Consider the following 17709-nt stretch of genomic DNA (forward strand, 5'->3'; position numbering starts at 1 on the left):
AAAGTGAGCAGCTTCTACAGTGATGGAAGGGCCATTCAGAGAGTCCCTGGCCTTGTCCCCTAGTTCTTCCACCTCTGTTGCATCCTGTGATGTAGAACCCTCCCCACCCCAAACCCAACCCAGATGTTACTCAGACATAAGCCTGAACACCTGGGCACAGGCTCATCTCCCCTCTGTGGGGTTTGGGTTCTCTCATCAGCCAAGGGAACACAGGGCCAAGGGTTTTGCCTCCTCTTACCCTGGCAGTCCTGAGGCCCTGATCTGCCGGTGCCTGGGAGACCACCCTCCTGGCCCACCTCCAGCACCCTGGCTGGACACCCTTTGGTGGGGCCTCCTGGGGCCACACTAGCTGAAGAAGTCAAGAGAAACTCGACTTTAAGCCTTTGCCACTTCCATTTCCCGCCTCCTTTTCTTGTCTGGCTCCAGACCCTGGTCACTGAAGTGCGTCCGATAAAGACTACTGCCCCAGCTCTGAGGTCCCTGATCCAGGAGCAGAGCTCATAGGGTGGCAAGGAAGCAAAGAAGGTTTTTTTTTTTTTTTTTTTTTTTTTTTTTTTGGATGGATTCAGCCCTGAGCCAGGAGAGAGGCTGGTTTGCTAGAGTCTCAGTCCAGGTTGTGCCACCTGAGACAGTGCAGGGTGAGGTTTCACCAAGGAGGGGCTGCGAGGAGAGGAGCTCCCACCCTCTCCTCCAGCATCATAGCTCCCTTTCTTGGCACTGCCTAAATCCAGGTACAGAAGACGCCCTGAGCACCCTGTGCCAAGGCCTGCGGCAGCTCTCGTATCATCTGTACAGGGAAGGGTTCACCAGAAGGCCCAGCCCCCCTGGGAATGGCATATCTAAGCCAGACCTTATGTGCCATTTGAGTACAGTATCACTCATTGGGTCCAGACCAGTGGGCTCTACCCAGAAATGAAATAGCAGGTTTGGTGCCTGTGCGAATACCTCCTTCTCAAGCTGCTTCGGAAGCAGGTGGAGGGAAGGGATTGCTCTGGGACCATGGTCACTGATCCCCACTCCCTGTCCAAGAGTTCAAGCTCACCACTGTGCTGTGGCTACAAAGTATTATCTCGGGGTCACTGCAGTGGGATTTGTGACACCAAGGCCTTTTGAGAGGATGGGGTCGAGAGCTGTCCATCCCACTGTCACTCTAGCGGCCCCCACCTGCTGCTCCGGCAGTGGGCACTGAGCTCCTAGTCTTGCTGCCTGGTTGGAATGTGCCGGTCCAACCTCCTGAGCAGTCAAGTTGCCTTCTCCTCATTGCCCCTCCAGCAGCAAGACCCCACCCACACCCTAAAGCCTGAGCCAATAGTCCCTCGCTTTGCAGCTCCCTCCCCTGGCAGACTGCCGCTGGGCAGACAGAATTCTGCCTCCAAAGCCTTGCCTAGGAGCAGGAGGTGCCTGGGGCATGGATGGAGGTGCTGGGAGTGCCAGATGCCAGCCCTGGGTGGGATGGGCTCAAGGGCTGGTGCTGTAGGGTCCGAATGCCACAGGGAAGGTGTGCGGGCACATGCGTGTGCTGCTGCCTAGGCTGCGAGGCGGGAACCACCTACGAGTCTCTGCAATCAGGCCCTCCTGTGTTCAAAGAAAAGCCAGGAGAACCAGGCCCAGGGTAAGGAGAGCAAACGGCAAAACTTAATGACTTTAATATGAAAGAATTTGCCACTAATTAAGCACAAACACTCCACTAATGCACAGAACACATGTTGTGGATTTCACTTAAGCAGGAACCAAATGAGGTGAAAATCCTTCCAAAATGATAGCAGTTTACCAGCCGAAGGAAGACGCTGCCTGACCTTGTTTCAGCTCTTAGGAGCCCAGCCCAGCCCAGCCCTACCTTGGCAGCCTCCTTCCCCTCCCTGCCTAAAGGTGCTCACAACACCCCACCTCATGACCCCTGTGCCCCTCCCCTCGCTGCCTTACCACCCTTTTGCATCCTCTGAGGACACACATGCCACTCCATAACCCATATTCTGACAGCCAGCTCCCCGGAGGGCCCTGTACTCTCTACCTGTCTCCCCTAAATACAACTCGCCGCCCCTCCTCCTACAGAGCCCCGGTACTCCAGATAGGAAGACCGACACTCCTGTTCCCAGCCACCTCTGGACCCTCTGTCCCTGGACAAATAAGGACAATTCCCTGCCAGAGTGCCCCCCAACTATGTTTCCCACTCCTCTGCACCAGCTTGCCACGGCCCGCCCTGCTCGTCCATCGTGAGCTCCACCATCCCTACCTGAGCTTCACTCCCTTCCTCTAGCCCAGTGGTCTTAATCGGGCATGATTTTACCTGCCATGGGAGGTGCAATCTAGGGTGATTTTGTCATCACAAGTGGAGGTGGTGCTATTGGGTAGTGGCCAGGGATCTTGCTAAACTTCTGCAACACACAGGACAAGCCCCTCTCCAAAATGTCACTAGTGCAGAGGCCATTCATGCTCTGGGGGAGTAGCCTCATCAGGATCATAGGGTGGGCTTACAGCTGGGATGGGAATCAGGGAACCAGCGCACCTGATTTCTGGGTAGGTTCTTTCTCCTAGCGAATAATACCACTGCTTGTGTAGTTGTAGCTATGGGCCGAGCACTATGCCAAGAGCATAACTGAACTATCTCATTGGATCCTCAAATCAGCCCTAGGAGATAGTACCATTATTGGCCCCATTTTGTACATGGGGAAACTGAGGCATGGAGAGATTAATGGACCTTTCTCGAAGTCAACCAGCTAAAAAGCAGCAGACACAAACCCAGGTCTATCTGAATTCAAAGTCAGCATCATAGATGACTTTCTACACCCGCCTATGTTCCTTTTAATCTCCCCTCGGTCAGATCTTCTACACAATTGCTAGAGTGCTCACCCCATCCCTATCAGAATGAGCGTTCCCTGCAGAAAGGCATTGTATACCTCCCCCACTGCCTTCCACTCACCCCACATCCATCCGAGCAGGCAGCTGCCCATAACAGGACAGGGCATCGGGAGGGTTGGGCACCAGGGTGGCCCCACAGGCCCCTCCTGGGATGAGGCAGATCGAGAGCCCTCTGCTTCCAGACAGGTGTTGAACATCAGCACGAAGCCTGCAGGGCTGAGACAATGCAGATGTCAATACTGAGCTTTTAAAAGATTCTCCGGGGAAGCCTGGGGAATTCTCCTCTGCTTTCTCGGCAGCCCCCCGCCTCTCCCACCCCCACACTAGCCTTCCAAAGAGGCTGCTGCCTACACTCCCCAAAATGTGTCATTAAAAATGCACACTTGCCGAGGGAAATCCAGGCTGCCGTGTCTGCTACGAGACAGTGTCGTTTGCTGCAGCTGGGGTGGAGAGGGTTGGCATCGGAGGCAGACAATGGGACCTGCCTGAATCTTGGCCTTAGCCAGGCATGAAAGGCTGGGACGGCAGAAGCCCCAGCAGTGGTGGGAGGGGTGATGAACCACGGAGTGCAGACACAAACAAGGCTAAGATCTCCAGACCAGGGTCTCAGGGACGCAGTTTGCTTGGGTGAGAAAAATATTTGTCACCTTATGGTCTGGCTTGAGGATGGAAGAGGGGCTAGGTGCTGGGAACTGGGGCAGAGGAGAGAGGAAAGGAATTGAGCAATGTCTCGGGGAAGCAAGGAGAGGATATGGGGTTGGAGGTGGGCAAGGGATCTGGCCAGCCTTCCCCCTGTTGGGGCGTGGCTTCCTGCTTTCAATGAAGGAGATTCGGACCCTAACCTGCTTTCCCTCCATGCAGGTGTGAAGCCTCACTTTCCATTTCTGCCTCTTGGATAATGTGCAGTTTCCAGGAAGCTGCACTCAGACCTGAGAAATGGCTAACCCTGGCTTAGGCCGCCAGCTGCTCACAGCCTTTTCCACCTGCCACTTGGGCCCCCTGTGTTTCCTGTATGCCAGGCACTGGGTTGATTGAAGTCCTAGCCTTTTCCCTCAGTAGGAGAAATGCAGTGACAGAGGCGCACCCAGATACTGGGGCCTTGGGAGTGCAGGAACACCCAACCCTGATGGTGGGAACAGAAAGGCTCTGGGAAGCCTCCCCCTTGAAAGTCAAGTCTAAGGTGATACAGGAAGGAATGAGAAGGACTTGCGCAGGAAACGGGGGGAGTGGTGCGGTTTTAAGAGGCAGCAACCTGAACTGACAGGATTGTTCAGTGTGGCAAGGAAGAGAGAGAAAGTTGGGAGAGGCGGTAGCTGGAGGCTGGGGATGCCCAAGATAGGGTCTAGAGCCCAGAAATACTTCGTCCTGAGCTCTGCAGGAGGCCATGGGAGGATCTGAAGTAGTAAGTGATTTGCATTTTACAGAGCTCCCTCTGGCAGCTGAGTGAAGGAGTTAGAGGGCGGAGCTAGAGGCTGGAGGCTAGACCTAGCCTGAAGCAGCAGTAGACTAGGTGAGCGATGCTGTTGGCCTGGACCAGGGGCAGGGCTTGGGGAAATGGAGGGAGGCATGAGATGGCAGATGCTAAGGTCAAAGGAAAGGTCTAGTGCAAAGTCTCAGCCCGGGAGTATTGAGAAAATAAGAAAGGGACACTCTGCCGGAGGTGAGGTGGAGGGAGGTGTGCGCCAGTGGGAGGAGGCTCAGGAAGTTTGAATCGGGACCAGAGGAGCTGGAGAACCAAGAAGAATTCAAAGCTGTTCAGGAGCTAGCAGTGAGACTTGGTGATTACTTGGCTGTAGGAGAACCCCTGTGTGCTCCAGCTTTGCCATGCTGTGGCCTGGATTTTCCTGGTATTCCATTTAACCTGGGAGGTCTTTCTGGAAGAGCTGGGCAGCATACAGAGGCAGAGCAGCCACTTGGTAAATAGGTGCCCAGAAGTTGATTCAAGGCAAAGGCAGAGTTAGGTCAGAGAGAGCTGGACAGGTCATGTCCAAAGTGCAGTCCCCCCGGGTCATCAGAGCCAACGCTCCCATGTTACAGCAGAGGAACCCACCCTACCCAAGGCCATACAGAAAAACAGTGACCAAGTAGTGGGGACCACAGCCTGCCTCTCCCAACATCCAGGTGAGCAGAGCAAAGGGTGGCAGGTACAGGATAGTAGACCAACAGGTGACGCCTTAAAGGCTAGAGGCAGGCAGGGCCAAGAGAGAGGCTCTGTGTTCCTGGGGTGCCGCAGTGGAGTCAGAGGCTGGAGGCTGGCTCATGATCGGCCTCATGATGGGCCATGGGGATGGCGCAGCCAGCATGAAACAGGCCTGCAGGCAGAGTCCAGGTGTCCTCAGCCACCTGGTGGGAAAAAGCAAAACCCAGCTCCCTGACTGATCCCTGTCCCCCAGCCTGTCCTGCTGAAGGGAGGCAGGACTTGCCAGAGCACCCCCATCACTGCCACCACCCTGGGGCTTCTGCACTGCTGGGAGTGCAGAGCAGGGCCAGCCTGGCCTGTCTGGAAGATCCTGGGCTCCTGCACTGGCTCCTTCTCAGGGCTTTTCCCAGGCTGCAGCACCCCCTCCTCTCCCACGCATTGTGCTCACCCGCCCAAGGCGCCGGGCACCAGCCCCACAGCCCATCATTAAACAGCTCCATGTGGGGAGTTGGGGGGTCATCAGGCAAAAGGAAAACATTGGCAGTTTCTGTGACCCCAAAGAAGGGTGGAGGCACCTGACTTGGATGGTAGCAATTAGCCCCTGACTGTGGGCTCATGGGATGTTATCAGCACTGTTGGCGAGGCCAGTGTGGGGGGGCTCCAAGGCCCCAGGACACCTTGGAGCCATCCCAGCAGGCACTGGCCTCAGAAGGAAGCTCCCAGGACCTACCTCCAACCAGCCAAAATCTCTGCACTGCAGGAGGCAGGGGTCATAGAGATGCCTGGCTAACAGGAGGGCAGGGCCAGGCTGGACTCAAGTCCAGACCATGCCCAGCCCCAGGGAGAGGTGGCTGGGGTACCAGAACAAGAACTGGGTCTGCTGAGTCTGCTTCTGCTTCCTTGCTGAGCCCTTCTCCCCGTCCTGAGTGTAGAGGGGAGTCCAGAGGCAGGAGGGGGCAGCCTGGGCCCCCATGAAGCTCCTGGACTAATGAGGAAACAAGACAGGAAAATCTCAGTGAGAGCCCTGCCCTTGTGAGTTTTGCTGACAGAATGATTAGGGTCTAGGTGACACTGATTGGCAAAACTTGTGAAGGGAGGGGGCCCCAGATAGGTTGGGGGAGGGGGTGTCCTGATCTCACGCTCCTCCGCAACAGCTTCCCTCTCAGGTGGATCTGTCCTTGGCTTCAGAAAGTATGGAGCCAGCCAGCCCTGGGAGTCGACATTCGGGGAAGTGGCTGCACTGGGAGGAGGGGGCCTATACCCTTTAGGTCACTGTGCTGACCCAGCAGGGTTTCAGCTGGAGGCCCTGCCCCTCCCAGTGGTGAGTCAGTCCCACTTACCACTTAGCCAGTTTCTCACCGGACATCCTGTCCCCTTCTGCCAGTTCCAGGGGTGGGGGTGGGAGCATCCCTGGAAAGCCCTAGAAATGCATCCTGGAGGATATCAATTTCACAGAGGCCCTATGGGGGAGCCCCGCACCCGCCTCACACACGTGCACATAGCCCCACTCTCTCTCTGTAATGTGCCGCCACTTTACTCCAGGCCATATCGGTCACCGCTGCTCTGTCACTTGAAGGCCGCCAAGCAGACTTTCAGGAAAGGGGGGCTTGGATGGGCTGGCACAGCCAGGACAGAGGAAAATGTGGTTCATGCCAGGAAGCCCTGAATCCCCCTTGCCTCACCTAAGTACCCACTTTCACCTACCCTGGAGCCCACTTTCAGACCGCTTGGCTAGGAAGAGAGGGGTCTGGGTTTAAAAGGGCAGGAAGAGAAACTGCTGGAACTGGTATGTGGGGAGCGGAGTGTGCCACACCCCGCCGCGTGGGAACCTGTGGCACTGGCCTGCGGATGAGCTCCACGGCAGGCAGGGCCTTGGGGAGCAGGTTTGTCTGCCACAACTGAGGAGCCTTTGTGTTTTGTTGCTGAGCTCAGGCGTTTGCAGGTCTGTGACGTCTCAGGGGGTGGGCCTGAGGCCCGCCATGCTGGCTCAGCACTTCTGGAAAGCCAGGCAGCCTGAACTGCCCAACTTGAGCTCTAGTGGGGAAACTGAGGCACTTGAGCACAAGCCCCAGGGGTGTGGTTCCCAGATCCTGGGGCTCATAGTGTGGTCAGGGAGAATATAGGCAGTGCTTGTGGTCAGAAAAAAAAAAAAGACTCATTCTTTTGATATCATGGAATGCAAGAGCCCCTCTGCTGAGGGCACGAGTTCTATGGGTGCCTCTGCCCTTCACTCCCCACCTCTCTGGCTCTTATTGCACATAACAGCCTCCTGCAGGTACCCCCACCCACACAGACAAACCTGGACTCCCCAAAGCCCCTGTTTCTGACCCATCACCTGACACCCAGTCAGGTGATCTGCAGATGCAGTAGCCACACCAGTATGTAGCTGGTGTTTGTGCCATTTCTCACAAGGGGCAATGGAGGCACTGAGGCTGTATTCTAGGAGGGACACCACCCAGAAAGAGGCCCCAGGGAGTTAGATTGAGCCAGAGTCTGTTTTTGTGGCAGGGTGGGAAAGCACTGGGCTGGGTGCTGCTGTTTTGTGTCCCTGGGCACATGATGTAATCCTTCCAGTCGTTGTAAATGATGAATTGCATGGTCCATTAAGCTCCAATATGCTACTATTTTAGTGGTCCCAGGTCCCATGTCTGGGCCAGTCCCTGCTTCTCATGTGAAGGGAACTTGCAAGGAAGGAGAGAGGATGTGTTCTGTGGACCAGCCCTGACTGCTTAGAGAATCAGAGAAAGTCAGCAGGAAACCAACTCCCCAAGCCCTGGACCCCGCCAGGGTCAGGCGTGACATGGTCAACTCAACCCAAGCCCAGGCCTGCTCCTTCCATCTCCTGCAGGGGCTTACAGTCAGTTGGGAGACAGTAGACAGGCTAGATGCATATGCCAGGAAGCAGAAAATAAAGGGGTACAGGTCAATGTTATATGTTATTGGGGTTTGAATGGAGCTGTCAGCTTAATGGGAAGGGATGACAGTCACAAGGGCATCCTGGAGCCCAGTAGCACTTCCTGCAGTGTCCAGTATGGAGTAGGTGCTCAGCAAATATTTGTTGAGTGAAGTTCCAAGGAGGGAGGCCTGTTGCTTCGTAGATGAGAGATGATGGTGGTGATGATGTTGGAAGCTAACATCTGTTGAGCCTGTCATTTGTCCTAAGTGCTGCTTTCTGTTTCCCATGGACTCTCTTAATCCTTATGGCAGTTTTATAGGGTGGGTATTAACTCTTATAATCCCTATTTTGGAGATGTGCAACCTGAGCTACAGAGAGGTTAAGTCACTTGCCCAAGGTTGCACAGCTCATCAATGGCAGAGGTGGAGTCCAGACCCCTACTGCCTGGCTCTTAATAGCCCCAGCATGCTGCCTGAAAGGGTGGTGATGGAACAGCCATTCAGAAGGTGGGAGACATCGGCTTAGTTTTCAGGTTACCAGGGCTGCAGTGTTTGGAGAAGCTTGGACAGGGAAGGAGAGGGCTGTACAGTCGTTAAGCCCTGCTCCCTGTCCCTGGAGCAGGCTGCCTTTAATCAGTCCTGGTCCCTTTTCCTGGCCCACCTCTTCCTGGATTCTTGCCCCCATCCAGCTCTTTCTCTTTCTTTCCAGTGGTGATCCCTGCTCCTCTGTTCTAACCCCGCCTGTTAGAGTCACCTGAACTCTGCTTCCCTCTGAAAACTTCCCAATCCAAAGAATGAGGGTCATTCTCCCCAACCCTGAGTCCTTGAACCAAGGCAGGCAGCCACTAACAAGAGGCTTGGGTTCCCAGTTCCTAAGTGTGGAGTGGGGAAGTGAGTTTTTAGGCCTTTCCAATCTTCCAGCACCTCCCAACTCCGGAACTCTGGGATTCAATCCCCACCCTCAATGAGCCCAAGCCCCTTACCCCAAGAGCTCCCTTATGCTCACGCCCGGGTCACCTCCGCTGGCCCTGCTAACAGTCAGCTGTGGCAAAGAGGCAAATGCTAAAGAGAGTCTGTATCTGCTCCTTGGAGATCTTCCCTGCCCCGACCCGCCCTGCCCATCACCAGGGCAAAAAGGACCAGGGCTAGTGGCACCCACTTGGTGCCCAGTAAAAGAGAGACTAGGAACATTCTTCACTTCCCCACCATGTGGTTGCTTCTGGGAGTGCCACAGTGGAGAGAAAAGAGTAACCTCCACCCCAACATAGACACGGGTTTGAGGAGGGCCGCCCCTGTCTGATGAGGGATGGAGGATGTGAGAGGTCCCCTGGGGTGCCTGGGCACCTTGTAGCACCTTCTCCATCACATGCCTGGCCACTATCAGCCATCTCCCTTCCTGGCATTGACGTAGCTCTGAAGGTGAGGTCACCACTGAAGACGCAGCCAATGAATGTCACTGGGGACTGTGCCCTGCTTGCCTCCACACCTTCAGGGGGATGAGAGGAGACCGGATTGCAGGGTCTCAGAGGGCCATGTCCTCTTGAAGGTCCACCAAGTCTGGCACCAATCCCAAAATGGCTTCTGGAGCCCACACCTCTTCCCTGCACTCTCACCTGGGGCCCAAGCCCTCCCAACTGGCTTTTCCTGTTCCTGGCTTTGTGTGGCGCAAGTTTCCCAATTATGCCCACATTATCTCAGCCGCTGGGCAGACTCCAGCAGGCTGGGGGAGGGGTGGGGAGCACCTAATTATCCTGCTGGAGAGGGCCTAGGGCTTAGTTGCTTGCCAGTTAGCCCGTCAGCAGGAGTACTATGCCGTCTGGCCCACTGACCTCACCGTGGAACTGTTCTGGAGTGGGGCCACAGCTGCACTGGACTGCCATCAGACAGTTAGGGCCAGGAGGACCACTGGGACTTGGGAGGCCAGCCTGCTGCCTTACAGAGGAGGAAAATAGGGCTCAGAAAGGGGAAGTGACTGGCCATGGTCCCGGCAGAGGCAGGCTAGAGTCTAGCCCTCCCAACTCCCAGCTGGATAGCTGGATGCTTCTCCTGTCGTATTCCCAGCCCCTGGGACCTCTGCCCCAGGAGCATCACCCCCGAAGCCCCCCACAGGCCGGCAAATGGCATGGCTGGAGGGGCAAGGGTAGGGATCGGCCTAATGGACCTTGAAGGGCTGTGTGGATATGAATTGGCGCAGAGAAGGGGAAACCCCAGAGAAACTTTCAGAACGGCAGGGCCTGGCTTGGTGAAGCCAAAGATAGACTTATCCAGCAAGTGTTTCTTGAGTGACTACTATATGCTAAGCATCAGGGATACTGTAGTGACCTAGAGACCTGGCCTGTGGCCTCTCAAGGGGAAGAAAGGGGAGCAACTTACTGCCCTGACCATGAGTTTTGGGTCCCTCAGAGGAGCCTGTGCTGCTAAAATGTTCCTGTCAGGCCAAGGAGGCGAGTGAGCATAAGCCCCAAATTCCCACTCTGGGATCCCAGACTCCCTTGGGGAGTCATTTAGGCCCTCCCCCTGCCTTGAGTCAGTACAGGGCTGGATGTTATTGTTGCTATTGATGATGCTCAATCAAGTGAGTGAAATAAGGATGCAAGGACATGAAGTATACAAATGACAGCAAGGACATGGCTTGTGGGGAGTTGGCCGGACTCAAGAGAGAGCTGGAGGGTACAGCCTAGTGGTGGGGACAGCTGCCTTACGTTGAGGGAGCTGAGCCAAGGTCAGGGGTAAGGAAGCTCAAACAGAGGGCATTCTAAAGGAGATAACACAACCCGTGCGGAGACTGGAGGGAATTTCTTTCTTCACTTATTCAGTACCACCAGTCACTCCCTCCTTCTTGCAAATGTCTGCTCTCTTGACTTCCATTGCAATTTGTGTAGTAACAGATATTTACTAGCGTTGACTGTGTGCCAGATACTATGCTGGGCGCTGGGGATGTGGAGATGGAAAGGATAGACTCTGCCCTTGGGTAGGTTCATGGTGTGGTGGAGAAGTCAGATGTGTAAACCACCACCTTCCAAGGCAGGAAAGAGCTGAGCTAGAGGTGGCCTCAGGGGGCTGTCCACAGGTGGAGAAGGGGAAGGGCCATCTAGGTGGAGGGAGCTGCCAGGGTAAGAGTCTAGGAGTGTTGGGTGGATAGGCTCTGTGCTCCATGGAGGCCAGGACTGAATTGCTCCTTGATGTGACCCAAATGCTCACAGTAGATCCTAGAATATGTCACTCAACAAATTGTGGCTGAATAAATGGGAGGAAGAGGGAAGGAAACTGGAAATGTGGCGTGTTCCGAGGATGGGCCCTGTCTGGTATGGTGTGAAAGTGTGGCTGATGGAGAGATGTGGACAAAAGGCAGGTGCAAGGAGGTCTTGCCAAGTGAAGGCATTTAGACTTGACTGTGAAGGCCATGGAGAGCCAGTGGAGGCCTAGCCCTATGCAGTGCTGACTCCTTTCCACCTAGCTGAGTAAGAAGGGCCCAGCCAGTGCACCCCAGGATGGAGACTCAGCTGCAAGGGAGAAGACACCAGGGGTAGCCATGATGACAGCTACCACGGGCCTTCAAGCTCACCCAGAGCCACCTGCCTCTGATGTCCCTTCTCATCCATCACGCCATTTGGTTCCCCCAGTAACCTCGTAAGGTAGAGAGGACTGGATTCTCTGCCCCATTTATCAGAGGAAGGAACCAAGGCCCAGGAAGGCAAAGCAGCCTGTGCATGGCTCTCAGGCTGGGGCTCTGCTTGAAAAGCAACCAAAAATGAGGGTGCAGTCGTATGTTTACTAACACAGAGTGATGTTTATAATCTATCACTAAGTGAAAAAGCAGCTTATGGGATAATATGTACAGCGTGATTCTGACTTGATATACACAGATGTCAAGTAAAAGAAGATAGATCCTTCAAGATTATCCTGAGCGGCAGGATCATAGGATGTTGTCATTTTCTTCTCATGATTTTTCACTGTTGCCTAGAGTGTTTTTATAACAAGTAATTAATATTTTTACAATCAGAATAAAAATAATAGTGACTGCTATAAAAGACGAGACCAGAGCACAGGGAACTGTGTGGGCGGGGGGAGCCTGAGCCTGACATGACCACTTCCTGCCGTCCTCCTGGCCAGGCACCCACTCCCAGGTGGTCCAGGTGAACGATTCCATGTATGGCTTCATCGGCACAGACGTGGTTCTGCACTGCAGCTTTGCCAACCCGCTGCCCAGCGTAAAGATCACCCAGGTCACATGGCAGAAGGCCACCAATGGCTCCAAGCAGAACGTGGCCATCTACAACCCATCCATGGGCGTGTCTGTGCTCGCTCCCTACCGAGAGCGCGTGGAATTCCTGAGACCCTCCTTCACTGACGGCACCATTCGCCTCTCCCGCCTGGAGCTGGAGGATGAGGGTGTCTACATCTGCGAGTTTGCCACCTTCCCTACGGGCAATCGGGAAAGCCAGCTCAATCTCACAGTGATGGGTAAGCTGCCCTAGGCCCCCAGCCTGTTCATCCAGGCACCTGTGACCTCAGGGCATGGCATCCTCAGCATGCCTCAGTGACTCCAGACATCCTCTTTGGGTGGACATGCCCCCATCGTGCCAGGCATGGGGCTTCCAGTCCCTTTTATTGAGACCACCCCACAATTCACTAGGGATTAGGGGCAGGAGCTTAGCTCTAGACAGTGGGGAAGGTCACTCTTCAGGTCGGAGCCTACCACGAGGCACCGTGCAGGCAGCAGCATCAAACTGTCATGGTAAGGAAAGGAGCCACCTGTGCTGCTTGCCTTAAACATGCTGGAACTCCAGGAGGCCTAAGCTCGATGAGGGGGATATGGCTAGTAGGGCAGGGAGGACATACATTAGACATGAAGAATATCCTGCAAAAGGTTCTGGGACAGGCTTTGGTGAAGCACAGCTGAGAGGCAGGGATGGCCAAGGGAACCTGAAGACAAGGCCTGATGGGCGCCACACCCTTTTGGCTGGTGCATCTTGGACAAGTCAATGGAGGTAGTCTCATCGCTGTCTCTGCTTCCCCGCAGCCAAACCCACCAACTGGATAGAGGGTACTCAGGCAGTGCTGCGAGCCAAGAAGGGGCAGGATGACAAGGTCCTGGTGGCCACCTGCACCTCAGCCAATGGGAAGCCTCCCAGTGTGGTATCCTGGGAAACTCGGCTAAAGGGTGAGGCGGAGTACCAGGAGATCCGGAACCCCAATGGCACAGTGACGGTCATCAGCCGCTACCGCCTGGTGCCAAGCAGGGAAGCTCACCAGCAGTCCTTGGCCTGCATCGTCAACTACCACATGGACCGCTTCAAGGAAAGCCTCACTCTCAACGTGCAGTGTGAGCAGGGCTGGGTGCCAGGGGCCTCCTAGGGTGGGCACCACTGGCCTTCCTCCCTCCTCCCCTCCTTCCTCCTCCCTTTCTCTTTCTGCAGATGCTTTTTTCTCCCCTCCATTCTCCCTCATCTCCTCTCTTGGCTCATTTTCTCTCCTCCTTCCCATCTCCCTCCTGTTTCCTCTCCGGGGCTCTGTGGTCACCACCCTCCCTCCCACACTTCCCTCTCTCCTGGCTGTTTCCATGCCCCTGCTCCTTCCACTCCTTCCTGACTGAAGCCCCCTCACCCTCAGTCCCATTCTCCTGGCCTCACCCTCCTCAAACATCCCTTGTCCCACAGATGAGCCCGAGGTAACCATTGAGGGGTTTGATGGCAACTGGTACCTGCAGCGGATGGACGTGAAGCTCACGTGCAAAGCTGATGCTAACCCCCCGGCCACGGAGTACCACTGGACCACGTAAGTGCTGCAGGGCTGGCCGGTCACCCTGGAAGACACCTGGCTGGACCATGGGTGATGGGGGGCACCCACCCACCTCCAGGAACCTTAGGCAGGGAAGAAATTAGGGTGGGGGCTCAGTGAGAAGCAGGGCCATGAGAGAACCCCCCCACACACACACACATATACATATTTATCATATACATATACGTCTGTGTATGACAGTGTCAGGGTCACTGAGACAAGCCATTCTACCAGAGGGGGTTTCCCTTGTGATCTGCCTCCCTCCCTCTTCCTAATAAAGAGTTTCGTCATTTTCCTTTGGTGATTCAGCCTGAGTCACTCCCACCCCAATCCCCCAGTATTTATTTTTATTGAGGTGTCCACAGGGAAGCTGGTGTTCTGGAACATCTCAGCTCTTTCTTTGTTCCTATTCCTTCTCTCTGGCACCCCCAGATTCCTGGGGAGGAGACAGCAGCCAGCCCAGAACACCTGTGCTCATGGAGCATGCGCCCTGTGGCCCATCATCCCATTCTTGGCCTCACGGTCTTCGCCTGACCCTAGAAGGGTCCTGTCTCCCCTCCAGCCGGCTCTGACAGCCCGGGCCAAGGCTCTTCCCAGAGAAGAGCTGGATGGAACACACAGAAAGCCAGGGATGTGGGGAACCAAGAAGAAGGTTGATATGTGTGGCCAGGAGACAGCTGCCCAGAAGGAGTCTGTCCCCTTTTTCCGGGAAACCAGAGGGCCCTGGTGTGCCCTACCTATGATCCTCCACTTCCTGGAATAAAAAGTGCTTCTGAAGCCGGACACAGTGGCTCATGCCTGTAATCCCAGCACTTTGGGAGGCCCAGGTGGGTAGATCACAAGGTTTGGAGTTCAAGATCAGCCTGGCCAACTTGGTGAAACCCCATCTCTACTAAAAATACAAAAATTAGCCAAGTGTGGTAGCGCATGCCTATGATCCCAGCTATTCGGGAGGCTGAGGCAGGAGAATCGCTTGAACCTGGGAGGCAGTGGTTGCAGTGAGCTGAGATCACACCATTGCACTCCAGGCTGGGTGACAAAGCGAGACTCTGTCTCAAAAAAAAAAAAAAAAAGTGCTTCTGAAGGTGTGACTGGGCAGAGACTGCTGGCCAGGTTCAGCTCTGTGGACTCAGGAGCTGCTCGGTTCAACAGAATAGCTTTGTAGCCTCGGAGATCAGGAGAAAGAAAGAAGATCCTCTGTCCTATCCTTGGCACATTTGCAAATCACTTCCCACATGAAAATGTCCTGCGACATTCCCAGCAAAAACACAAAGTAGTGGAATGGAACATATTTCCTACCTCGTTACCTGAGTGGCTTGTTAAATACAGATTCCCAGGCCTTTGTCCCAGTGGTTCTGCTCCAGGAGACCTGGAGTTAGAACCCAAGCATCTGTGTTATTAGCCAGCTGCCCAGGAGACAAAGGACCAGCAACCAGGAGACGTGAGTAGGAAGTAGAAAGAGCACTACACCAAGAGTCCAGAGATGTGGCTGGAGTTCTCATGCTGCTGCCTGCCAGCTGTTTCCCAGGCCTTGAACCTCAGGTTTCATCTGTTAAGTGGGACCAGTACCTACCTAGCCTGCTTATATTCCCATATTATGATCAAATATGAAAAGCTGAATAATATAAAACTGCCAAGTGCAAAAGATTATTTTCTTTCTTCCAAGACAGACCCAACCACACAAGCTCAGCAAAAGGTCTGGGGGTCCTGGAGCCAAGTGGGTGGCACAGGAACAGCTTCCTGAGGCTGGAGAGTCCTAACCCTACACCGTGTCTCCCAATTCCCACAGGCTGAATGGCTCTCTCCCCAAGGGTGTGGAGGCCCAGAACAGAACCCTTTTCTTCAAGGGACCCATCAACTATAGCCTGGCAGGGACCTACATCTGTGAGGCCACCAACTCCATCGGCACACGCTCAGGCCAGGTGGAGGTCAATATCACAGGTAGGAAGCTGCATCCTCCCAGGCCTCCCCACACCTACGGGTTCCTTTGCCACCCACATCCCTCACCTTTGGGTGGTGCCACTACAGGAAGTTTATCTCCTTTTCCTGCTTCTCTGGTTCTCCCTTGAGCCCTGGCCATTGGTTTTGCTTTGCTTTTCTCTTTCTTTCATTTAAGGATGTAAATGAGACAGTCATGGTGACTCCCAATCAGAGAGGGACAGGGGGGAGGCTCTGGGAGGGAAGAAGGAAGTGCTGTTGACAGAGATGCTATTATATGGGCCAATAGTGCCTGCCCGTGGATCTGCCAGCAGAGCACACCACAGGATGCTGGCTTGGTGGGGATAGGTTTGCAGGTGGAGCTCATCTCCAAGCTCTGCACCTGTGGTTGAGGATATCTTCATGGGCCGGAAAGTGAGGTTTACCTCAAGCAGGGAGACTGGAAAGAAAGCAAAGATATAGCCCAAAGCCGTGGTGCTTTCTGTCAACTTACCTATCTGGGCAAAGGGAGAACAAGGGCTAGGAGATTCCGAGGAGAGACTTCACCTGGGACGTGAAAGGAACATGGGGTGATGTCAGCCAGCTGTGATTCTGGCCCTCATCTGTAAAACGGGGACAGTATCATGTTCCTTGAAGGGCTGTTGTCAGAATTCTACATGATGTAGGTCAAGTACCTGGCACAGACCAGCGTGTCAATAAGTGGCCAGTGCTCTGTGATTATCACCCTGATCTCCATCGTTATCATTATTATTAATGGAAGCATCAACACAAGTCAACACAGGGGTAAACTGTCATCACAGCTTCACATGGGGTAGTGTCTTTTACAGTGGACCTGAGCTCGCTGCAGGGTGACAAAGTGACAGAAAGAGTGTCCTAGAAGAGGAAGTGGTGTCACGCTGTGACTGAGATATAGGAAGTAACATGTATAGGAGGTGACCTCAGGGACACAGAAGACTGACCGGCAGTTCCTGGGCTCCAGCCACAAAGCTTGGGCAAGCCATGAGGATTCATGAGCTCTGAGCCAGTGTCTCGGGAGTGGAGACCTCATCTGTGGGTACATTTAGGGCACAGCTGCAGAAAGAGCCAGGCAAACCTGTCCAGGGTCTGTGCCTCCCTGTCCTTAGGGCTGTTCTGTCACCTCTCTCATCTGGGGGCAGGAGTGTAGAGCCACTTGCTGTTGTCTGCAGTCCTTGCCCTTGACACTGAGACTGGTTGTAGGAGGGGGAGCATCAGGGTTGGAGCCTGGGGAAGGCTGAGGCATCCCAGCCCTCCAGTGAGGGCTGGGGGTTCCCATGGGTTGGCAGGCAGAAGGGGTCAGCGTCCCACACTTTTCCCCAGCAGGGAAAGTCTGAGTAGAGCTCAAAAGGAGCCTCATGGGTGCCCAAGCTCCAACCCTGAGATGCTGGCGGAGTCAAGGGAAGGCGGGAAGGGCAGAGCCTGTGTTCCATGTGGAGTGGTCATAGGGAACATGTCCACTCCTCAGGGAGGCACTGTCCCATGGGAGACAGCACAGACCGGGCCTGAGTGTTTACACACTGGCTCTTCCTAGCTGTGTGGCCTTGAGCAACTTCTTCACCTCTCTGAGCCTCGGCCTCCTAACCTCTAATATGAAGATAATCACACTTATCTCAGGCGTCTTACAATCAGGCAGTACTCCCTGTGTGGCGATACCTTCCCTGATGGTGGACTACCAACATGTGAGTGGTGTTGGAGGGCCAGGCCGTCCAGGGTCCCAGCTGGAAGAGGGACACAACATGGCTCCTGCTGACAGCCTATTAGGCAGGAGCCAGGGATGTGTAACACTCACTGAATCATTCATTGATAGGTCCAGGAGCTGAGTGGCTGGCCTCCCTCGGAAGGGTCTCTCAGCCCCTCCAGAGGACTCAGGGAGGTGACCTGAGCCTTCTCAGGGCTGTTTGTTCTTCTGCTCTCAGGCAATTTCCAAGCAGCAGCTGACCTCACCACCCTCCATCCCACATCGGCCAGTGCCTGCCACATTCTCTGGGGAGCCCACCCTGCAGGTCACAGCCATGCCCTTGCTCCAAGCCCCACTGGCCCAGAGGGAATGCATGAGCGAGAGGGATAAGTGGAAATTT

General features: G+C 54.7%; 1 protein-coding gene across 3 annotated transcripts in view; it reads left to right on the forward strand.

Moving 5' to 3' along the window:
- Window positions 1-17709, forward strand: part of NECTIN1 (nectin cell adhesion molecule 1) — a 102238-nt gene that overhangs the window by 36788 nt on the left and 47741 nt on the right. For all 3 annotated transcript variants that reach the window (XM_032285194.1, XM_032285193.1, XM_032285192.1), the window contains exons 2-5: window positions 12008-12358; window positions 12918-13220; window positions 13555-13672; window positions 15465-15616. In XM_032285194.1, coding sequence (XP_032141085.1) covers window positions 12008-12358; window positions 12918-13220; window positions 13555-13672; window positions 15465-15616 — 924 coding nt within the window. The remainder of the gene's footprint in view (window positions 1-12007; window positions 12359-12917; window positions 13221-13554; window positions 13673-15464; window positions 15617-17709) is intronic.

The sequence above is a fragment of the Sapajus apella genome, unplaced genomic scaffold, assembly GCF_009761245.1.
Source record: "Sapajus apella isolate SASKATOON/1434 unplaced genomic scaffold, GSC_monkey_1.0 scaffold16, whole genome shotgun sequence".
Classification (NCBI taxonomy): Eukaryota; Metazoa; Chordata; class Mammalia; order Primates; family Cebidae; genus Sapajus; species Sapajus apella.